Genomic DNA, 9827 nt, shown 5'->3' on the forward strand with positions numbered 1-9827 from the left:
TCCACCCTGCCCCATTCATGAGGGATGACTGTTTGCACCCTGGGGAGAGGCTCTGGGTGGCAGGCAGGCAGCCCCTCTCCTGAGCGCTGCCTGCCCCTTCCCCCAGCTCAGAGCAAGACTACCCTCGGAAAACATTTCTCTCTTTTGTGGTCAACTCGTCATTTGCCCTGCAGGGGGACTGCAAGTTCTTTCTCGTGTCCAGCCTTAGTCACTCCTGCTGTTGCACCTGATTCATTTATCAGAGGACAAGCCGAGGGCCCCATTATCCCGCCACCCAGCCTGACATCACCGAACTTCCCTCAGGCATGTTCCCACTCCTGCGGCAGCCCAGCTGACACAGGAAATGGCTGCTGGATGAATGTGCCCGTGTGAGTGAGTGGCTCTGATCTTCCTCCCGTGAGAAGGCTGGGAAGTGGCTAAGACTTGGAGGGGGAGGGGCGCTCCTGGGGCCTGGGCTGAGGTGGAGACAGAAACAGGAATCCAAAGGGAGGCAAACAGGGGGTCAGGAGGAGAGGAGGCGCTGAGAGCACATGGACTAACAGATCCGCCTCAGAAAGTCAGTGTCTTGGAGCTCAGGGGACACTGGCATCAAGGGCGTCAGCCAAAGATGGCCTGGGACAGCCAGGGCCCATGGGGGAAGAACACAGCGGAAACAGGGTAGAATAAGGGGAGGTCGGAGTGGACCATGAGGTGGGGACCTGGGAGCCGGGGTAGAGACAGCCATCCAGAGTAAGCGTGGCCCAGCCCAAAGGCACAGAGCGAGGACCAGAGTCCCGGCCACCCAGCCATGACCTGGTCCTCTATCCCCATCAGAGAAGCTGAAGGGAACCACAGCCAGGCATGGTGCTGAGGTGTGAACTTCCTCAGATGAGGACACGGAGGGTCAGTGAGGCCGTCTGGCCTGAGGTTCCACGGGAGGTCAAGCCCCCTCGTCCTCCATTCAAGGAGCTGGCTCGGGAGACAGTGCTGCCCCACCCCCCAGCCTGTGCTCGGCACACTGGTACTGCCAGGCACTCGCTCGGCCTGTCGAGGGCCCAGCCCCCAGCCCGGCACCCGCGGGCTTCCCCAGCCCTGGCCAAGGGCAGCAAGAGGGAACAAAGGCCCAGTCTCTGCCTGCTCAGGCCCCCACCCCCTTGCCTGCCCCTGGCACAGAAGGACCAGGGCCCAGAGGGAGCCCAAGTGCAAAAGCAGCACCCGCCCCTTTGCCGAGGCTGTAAGAAGCCCCCTTCCCCCTTCCGCGGGCCTGCCGGCTGCACAAGTGTTCCCCCATTCTAAAGATGGACATGCTGAGAGGGGCGTGGAGCTGGGAGCCACACATCTGGGATTAGAACCGAGGTCCCTTTGCCGAAGGACCTGCCCTCAAGCCCTCATCATCTGCTGAAGACATGACTGTGCTCTGGTTGAACGAACTCATGGGCAGAGACAGGGCAGGGACAAAAAAAGTAGAGTCTGGACAGCCCAACCGGGAGTCTTTGGAAAGGGGCCAAGTTGCCCTTACCCACCCTAGCTACCTACCTGCGGCCACCCAGTGTGGTCACAGCGGAAGGGATAAAGCCAGATGAGAGGCAGAGATGAGGAAACCGAGTCAGCACCTACTCTCTGGGCCTCACTCAATCCAGCCAGAGGCAAGGGCAACACAAACCCCTCAGGAGCCCCATTCCACATGGAGCTGTCGCCCACTGAAGGCCTCACACCCCCAGGCCATGGCCACCATCCTTCTCCAGGCCCCCTCCCTGTTTCCTGCTCCCTGCTTCCACCCAGGTCCTGGCCTTGAGCCCCCAGCAGAGCCCTGCATGGCGGGTGGGCACTCACGTGCTCTGGAGAGCCAGGCACGGCCCCCGGGTCCCCCCTGTAGGCCCTGGAAATGAATATTCTCATCATGCCCCAAACACAAAAAGCACTGGGTATCTGGGTGTCATTGGTTCCACTTTACAGAGAGGGAAACGATGGCTTGGGAGACTTGAGGGACCTGAGGCCACCCAGCTCCCAAGGAGCAAAGCTGGGCTGACCTGTCACTAGCCAGGTGTTGCATCCCACTGGCTTCCCAGGGACTGTGGGGGTGGGGGAGGGTGGGAGCTGGGAGGGATGAGGTGATAAATGCACACCCCCCCATTCCACCTACAAGAGCAGTAAGAGGAAAGGTCGGGGCCCCAGGGCCCGATCAAAATCCTGAGGCCTGGGGGGCAAATCTGACCAATGGCGAGTGGACAGCCCTGAGCGATTCAGGGTGATCAGGGGCTCAGGTGTGTGACCTTGGTCCACCAAAACTCTCCAAGCTTCCATCTCCTGTCAACCAACCAGCAAAAGCCCACAGAGAAAGTCCTGAGGCTCCTGCCTGCGTGTCTGCAGGCCGGGGAAATGACACACCTTGGCGCCCTCCGCACCAGGCCCGGCCACTCCTCCTCCTCGTCGTCCTGGCTTAGCGGACTTCCACAGAACAGGTGCCGGGACACCGCCCACCTCCCCCCGCCCACCCCCAGACCCTCACTGAACACCACGACTTGTTTTAAAGAAAAAATAATATTTATTTGCAATATAAACAAAGTCCCGTTGCTGGTTCGGGATATATATATGTATGTGTGTGTGTGTATATATATAGGTAGGGTCACAAATTTTCCTTCATAAGATCATAAAGCAAAACTGGCCACCCTCTTGGCATATTCTCATTTACACAAATCTGATGCATCTTTCTGGGTTTTTCTTTTTAAAAGTAAAAAAGAGAAAGAACCATGTACAGCATGGAAGCTTTTTGTCAATTTCTCGACTGTGGCAAGATTTGAATCCGCTGCCTTAAAGAATCCCTGAAAACCGCCCCGTGAGGTAAGACGCAGTGGGGCAGAGCTTCCGTGGCCTCGCTCGCGTGCCAAGTGCTGGCTCGCTCAGGGACCCCGGCCCGACCACTCACCTCCTCCCGGGCCCCTGTGCAGTCCTGACACCTGGTGGGACTGAGGCTGGAGAAGGAACAAAACTGGAGGAGGATAACGGAATCCGTGGCTTTGTTCTGTGGAACCTGGGGGGGGGAGTGGACAGAGCCCCACGCCCCTTTCTCTTGTCCGTCCTCGCCCGTTCCGCCCCTGCCCTGGGATTGAGACAGGTGCGAGTTTCCTGGTAGTAGAAGGCATGGGCAAGATGAGTGCAGGGTCAGCTTCCACAGGACAAGGGGGCTCGAGTGGCAGCTGGACCGAAGCAACAGACAGAAACTAGGAGGCAGGGCTGGGCCTCCACCACAGGCCTCCCCCAGCCACTGGGCCTCCACTCTCAGTCACAAACAAATGGGGAGAGAGAGAAAGAGACAGAAATAGTGGGTACGGATAGAAAGGGGGGGCCCGAGGGCCCAGACCCTCCTACGGGCTGAGCCCAGAGGGCTAATGCTACTGCTTGGCAGGCCCCCACAGCCCCGCCTCCAGCGGGCCGGCCGCAGGGCCTCCCGTCTCCTGCCTCCAGGAGTCTGCAGGGGCCGCTGGAGGGCCGAGAATGCAAAGGCCACCCAGCAGCCCACCCATCACGACTTGCAGAAGTCATCACAGGCAAGTGCAGTGCCACAGGGGCCGGGCCAACAGACGTGGGCACAACGGGGGGGGGGGTCTGACGCCAAGAGAGCAGCAAACCACCCCCTTCAAGAAGGGCCTGCTGCAGAAATGGGAGGCTTCACACATGTGCAAAACGCATTTGGTCAAGATCAACACGAGGTTTGTCTCTTCCATTAAAAACAAAAACAAAAAAACCCAATAATTGCTTCTTGAAATAGGAAGAAAAACAAAACCGAGAACACTTCTCTCTCTCGCAGGATCAAGGAAGGGATGAAATACTGGTTTATACAATCCACTGTTGTGTGTAGCCTGAAAATAACACTTTTCATTAAAAAAGAAAAATCAAGAAGAGCTTGAACACTTGTGCTCCGGGGAGCTTGGATTTACCTGCCAAAAGTCAAAAGTAAACTCAGTTCCGTGGATGTGTCTTTAAAAAACAGCCAAACTGGCTGGGCCATCTGCTGATGGAGGGTCCTGGGACAAGGATGAGGCCCTGCTGGCCTCCTGAGGCCATGTGTCCAGAGCTCAGGGTGTCTCCAGAAAGTCCTGCAGAAGGAGGCCTTGCTGGGGCGTCCACCCGCCCCAGGGCGGTGAGGGAAGCTCGGCCACCCGCCTGCCCGGGCCTCCAGGCACCGGTCGTGTCCGAGGCTGTCTGGGTTCCGGCTGGACGTGGCAGGAGTAGGCCACCCACCTGGCCCGAGGTGGGGGGTTGGGAGGGGCTGGCCCCCGCCACCTGTGCCCCAGCCTCACGTGGACTCCAGGGTGTTGAGTGGGAACAGGTTGTGGTTGGTGGGCGTGGAGAAGTAGAGCTGCTCGCTGGGGGTGTGGTTGTCGCACGGGCTGCTCAGCCCCAGCGTCCGCTCGAAATCCAGCAGCTGCCCCATAAAGTTGAAGTTGGGCGAGATGTTGGACTTTTTCCTCTTGACGAAGTCATAGGCGTCATTGAGCGACAGGTTCATCTTCTGCATCAGGTAGGCCACGGTGACCGTCACCGAGCGGCTGATCCCGGCCAGGCAGTGCACCAGGACACCACACTTCTTGGAGCGGGCCTCGTCTGAAACACATGGGCATGGGTTGGGAAGGCGCCTCCTCCAGGGAGCCGAAGGGGGGCAGAGGGTGGCAGGGTCACTGGCCGGTGCTGCCCGACTCTTGGGGGACCTGGTGAAGGCCCACACGGGTGGGACAGCCACATGGGGTGGAGGTCAAGTGCATGACTAAGGAGAGGGCTCTGCCACGCGGGAGCTTCGAGTCACTGGCCGTCCCTGTGCCTCAGTCTCCTCATCCATAAAACGGGCCCCCGTGCTCACAGGGCTCTTTTAAGGACCTAAGCCGAGAGAGGGCTCTCCAAACCCTGGCACCAGTGATGGCCACGGTCCCTGCTCATCCCGCTGCCGCGACAGCCGAGTGCCCGGCCTGCGCTGAGGGTGTCACCCGCGTCCTCTCAGGCCATCTGCACCACGGTCAGCAAGTTCATTTCATAAATGAGGTCACAGATGCAAAGACAGAGTGACAAGCCCAAGGCCACAGAGAGGGTCCTCCTAACTCCTAGCGCACACCACGGTCAGCCCACGGCCTGGCAGTGGGGCCCAGCTCGTTCCCCCCATGCGGCTCCCATGGGACCCCTGAGGGCCTCCTGGGAAACAGGCCTGAGGGGAGCCCTTGAAAAGGAATAGGGGGCCTGGCCCTACACCCGCCCTGCCCTGTCCCCCGCCTCTTAGCCTTACCCTTGAACAGCCAGGGATGGGAGGAAGGCCACACCTGAGGTTTGTTTCACAAGGGAGGCTTGCTTGGGTGAGCCCCCCACCTCAATTACTAGACGTCCTCCAGCAGGCCCATGCACCAGTGACATCTCCCATCACAGCCAGCCAGGTTCTGCCAACCCTCCCAGCTTCCCTCAGTGCCGTTCTGAGACTCAGCCTGACACGCAGTAGGAGCTCAATAAATGCTGGCTGAGCCACTGAACAACTCAGTTCCGCAATCGCTCCTCCCCTAGGGCCGCCACCTCTCTCCGTGCCGCAGCTGTGCCAGGGATGGAGGTTAACAAGAGGCAGCTCTCTGGGGCCCTCAAGGTCCCCACCTCTCTGACTGGGAGCCCACTGGGAGCCAGGCACACAGCTGGCACTCAATCGGTGCACTCCCATAAGATGACGCACAGGTTCGCAAGTTGTTCCGCCTCTGGTGCTCACTGCCTCGGGCCGGGCAGAGCTTCCCCTCCTCACCCCCATGAGGGTACCCAAGGCTAAGCATGCAGTAGGTACTTAATCGAGACCCAGGGACTGCCTGGGGGCAAGACTAGCCAGGGAAGAGAGAGAAGTTGCAGCTTGGCGCAGAGGCGTGCTGTCTGACCTTGAGACTTGGGGCTAATGGGGTGGTGGAGATGAGCCTCCAGTGGTGACACACCAGGCTATGGGGAACGCCTGGCCCCCAAACCCACTCCCGGGTGATCCAAAGTGAAACCGCTTCCGCTGGCTTTATTTTTAGCCTTCTCAGGGTGTGGCTGAGCAGCGTGGGGGCTGGGGCTTGATCCTGTCCCTGAGTCCTAGGGGATGCTTGGGCCTCTATTCCTTCACTTGTCCCCCCGACCCCTACACCCTGTTCTGTCCCCCTCCCCAGATGCAGAGGGGCGTTCAAGAAGGATAAAGGCACCCATGAGCCAGGCTCAGCCCTGGGAGCCTGGGATCCCCCTCTGCTCCCCTGTCTTGTTGGGGGGAGAGAGCCAATGCTCAGGCAGGACCCAGAGACCTCCTGGCCATGGCCTCCCGGCCAGAGCTGGGAAGCTCCCAACAGCCCTGGTCACAGCCCCTCCCCCAGGCCTCAGCTTCCTTCCTTCCTCCCAGCCAGGCACCTAGTTTTGGTTCCCAGTAAGCGGATGAGGCGGGGAAGCCTCCCACTTCCTGTTATTAAAGCTAGCCCGGCCCAGCTGACACCAAAACGCCCTCCACTGGACACGGCCGCCAGCTGGAGAGGACTGCCCAGGCCACCTCCTCTCTGCCACCAGAGGCTGGGCAGAAACACAGGGTCACCAGGCTCAGAGAGCCAAGCGTTTACATTCACCCTGATCTTGCATCCCTTCCCTGCACCCTGGGTGAGAGCTGAGAGCTGGGGCCAGGAAGAGAACCTGCAGTCTAACAGCCTCCAGCTGGCCACAGAGGAAGCAGGATGGGGAGGTCAAAGATAAGGCAACTCGTGGAGCTTGAGTCAGCTGGGGATGTCGGGGTCTGAGGGCTCTAAGCCGGACAGCAGGACATCCTGCTCTGGGGGAGGCCTCCACTCCAAGAGAGCCCCACCGGCTGCCGGGAGCATCTAGGGCCCTACCAAGTCGCTCCAGCTCACCACGTTCCAACGGCTGCCCATTTGGGCCTGGCCTTTGGCTCCAGGGCCACCCTTCAGCCCCCTCAGGTACAAAATAAAGCCCAAAGAGGCACGGTGGCAGCCCCCTCCTGGGAAACATGTGTTGAGGTGTCATGCAGAGCAAGCAAGACCTGTGGGAGGTCCACGAGCGGTGATGTTTCAGCTTGCTGAGCCCGAGACAGCAGAGCCAGAAAAACACTAGCTGGACGGTAGCGTCCGCGGGGTGCCAACAGTTGGGGGGAGTCCAGGACTCAGGGGACCACTCGGGTCCTGAGGGCCTTGGTGACTTACAGCAGGCATGGGTTCGGCCACGGGCACATGCTGGCACACGCAGGGCACACGCAGGCTTCGACAGGCCCGGAGGTACGCAGTCAGGCGCCAGTGACACCCAAGTCCCATACGCACCTCGACGCACCGGCCCACCCACCCCGCCCAGAGCACAGCAACACCTACCAATGAAGCTGATGGCCTCGGGGAAGAACTGGGAGAGGTTCTGGCTCCAGTGGTCAGAGATGGGGATCTGCTTGTAGGTGAACTCGCCACCATGCTCAAAGGCGTTGGGCAGGTTGGGCGTGACGTTGAGGATGTACTTGATGCCGTACTTGCCGAGCACGTCCAGGTTAGTGGAGTCCTTGGCGCAGCCGAGGTAGAGGTAGGGCAGGATCTGGACGGGGAAGGCTGGCTGGCTGGATGGCACAGGGCTGCCGTCCGACTCAGTGGCACTGCTGGGCAGCTCTCGGTCCGACTCCCCGTCTGAGCAGTCAGAGCTGATCCGTAGGCCCCCCAGGCCCAGCACTGAGGTGGGTGGTGAGCCACTTGGCGAGGACGAGCTGTCCACGTTGGTCTCGCAATGCTCTGAATACTCTGTCTGGAACTTGTTGAAACCACCTGCGGCCAGGGGAAGAGGGCCTGGGTGAGAGACTGCCCATGCCTCCGGCCAATGCCCCCAGACCAATCGGCTGCACGAGACCCACGATGGCTGGGGCTGCCTACGTCAAACGCTAGAACACAACAGCAGCCAACATGGGTCCTGCCCAGTATGTCACACGTGTATCTGCTCCTGTGTTCTCTACAGCTATCCTATGACCCACCTGACAGAATGGGAAACTGAGGCCCCACGAGGTGCAGTAACATGCCTGAGCTCCATACCCCAACCCATAAGGCTTCAGGGCCCCAGCCACACCATCAGCTTTAGGGCACTTAAGGCCAGGCCCCAGCTTATTTGTCTTCCACAGCTGCCATGCACACCTGGCACCCATGGGTGCTCAATAACCGCTAAGTGGTAAAGGAAAGCAGACAACTCCATCTCAGGCCAGCACCTGTGGGTTTGCTAACCCCTCTTACAGATGAGACTGCAGGGGCCAGAGCTGTGTCTAGGTCAGTTAGAGGCACAGAGGGCCTGGGCCTTCTGACTGGGAGTCCAGTCCTTGCCCCCCACCCCCAACCACAGTCAGGGAGGGCAGTGGGAAAGTACTGGTTGGCTCTTTCCTCCCACAGTGCCAAGTTCATAAAAGGGGTCCCAACTCCACCTCTCCCCCTTAGAACTCAAGACCCTCAGCCGTGGAAACACAGAGGGGGGGGGCTGCTGGGGCTTTACAGAGACAAGAAATGGGGAGCGCCTTGCAGCTAGGCATGGGCCCTGCGCCCGAGGGTGCCGCAGGCCCCCCCCTCCCTGCCTGCCCGCCCGCCCGCTGCCAGCGAGAGGCCATTTTGGAATGTTAATTGGAAACACCGGCTGCAGCCACTCGCCCCCCAGCTGTCTCCCCCTTCCACAAGCTTTAGGGCAGTAGGCTGGGGACTCGGGGGTCCCGGAAAGCCAGGGCAGGGGACACTGCTTATAGTCCTGCCCCAAGAGGCTGTGATCCCCAAGTAGTAAGACCAAGGCTGAGATGCCCAGAGTCCCCCAACCCAGACGGTCCCTGTACTTTGGGGGCGGGGATAATGCTGCCAAAGGCTCCTATATCCTGACCCTAGTCTCCCAGGACATGCATTCTAGGCTGGAGCAGCTGGACCTGGTGCCTTGTCGTCTTTGGGGCCCCTCGTCCTCCGAGGGGCTCAGCAACAGCCTAGGCACTACCATGTCCCCAACAACAGGGAAAAAAAGAAGAAGCAAGCAAGCCCAGGACGGTAAAAGTTTGTTCAGCCCACTCGAATCGTGCCGAGAACGGGGTGCAGAGGGGACCCCCGCGCCAGCCTAAACCCTCACCGCGGGGGCCGAGCTCCCGGTAGAGGCGGATGCGCCGGGGGGCGACGTGGCGCCGGCCGGGCAGGCGGAGCGCATGGAGAGAAAGCAGCCTCCGGCGGGGGCGTCAGGGAGCCGCGGGAGAGCCCCAATCCCGGACGGGGGTCTCAGTGCTGCCCTCACCTTGGAGGTAGTAGGCCTGGCAGCCGTCGTCGCGCAGCTTTTGCAGGAGCAGGCCAAGCACCGAGGCGGGAGCGCCGGGCTCTGGCTGCCACTCGGCCGTGGCCTCGTCGTAGAGCAGCACGGTGGCCGCCTTGCAGCGCGTGGCGAAGCGCTCCTTGTCGGCGTGGTTGGGAATGATGGAGCGGATGGGCAGGTTGCCCTTGCGCAGGCGGCGCAGCATGAGGCCCGGGATGGCCAGGTTGATGGCCGTCTCGATGTGCGACGACTCGAAGAGCTCGTGCGGCCGGCAGTCGAGCAGCAGCAGGGACGCGCCGCCGCGCGCCTCCAGCTCCTCCTGCAGCCACTCGGCGCTCTTGCAGGGCATGGCTCCCGCACCCGTCGCCGCTCCCGCGCCGGTGCTAGCGCCGGACCCGGACCCCGCACCGGGCTCCGACCCCGCCCCGGTGTCCCCAGCAGCCGACGCCCCCGAGGCCGACATGTGCGCCCGCGCTGGGGGGCCGCGGAGCTGGTTTTTCATGGGGAGCGCGGGCGGCCCGGGGCAGGGGCCGGGCAGCCCTGCCCTGGGACGGCGCCCCGGCCGC

General features: G+C 61.2%; 1 protein-coding gene across 1 annotated transcript; it reads right to left on the reverse strand.

Moving 5' to 3' along the window:
- Positions 1-2504: 2504 nt before the first annotated feature.
- DUSP7 (dual specificity phosphatase 7) lies at positions 2505-9821 on the reverse strand. The gene is made up of 3 exons (XM_034658404.1): positions 9247-9821; positions 7335-7769; positions 2505-4584 (listed from the first exon to the last, which is right to left on the reverse strand). The coding sequence occupies exons 1-3, from the start codon at positions 9761-9763 to the stop codon at positions 4277-4279; spliced, it is 1260 nt and encodes a 419-aa protein (XP_034514295.1). The 5' UTR covers positions 9764-9821; the 3' UTR covers positions 2505-4276.
- Positions 9822-9827: the final 6 nt, after the last annotated feature.

This window comes from Ailuropoda melanoleuca, chromosome 4, assembly GCF_002007445.2.
Source record: "Ailuropoda melanoleuca isolate Jingjing chromosome 4, ASM200744v2, whole genome shotgun sequence".
Taxonomy (NCBI): Eukaryota; Metazoa; Chordata; class Mammalia; order Carnivora; family Ursidae; genus Ailuropoda; species Ailuropoda melanoleuca.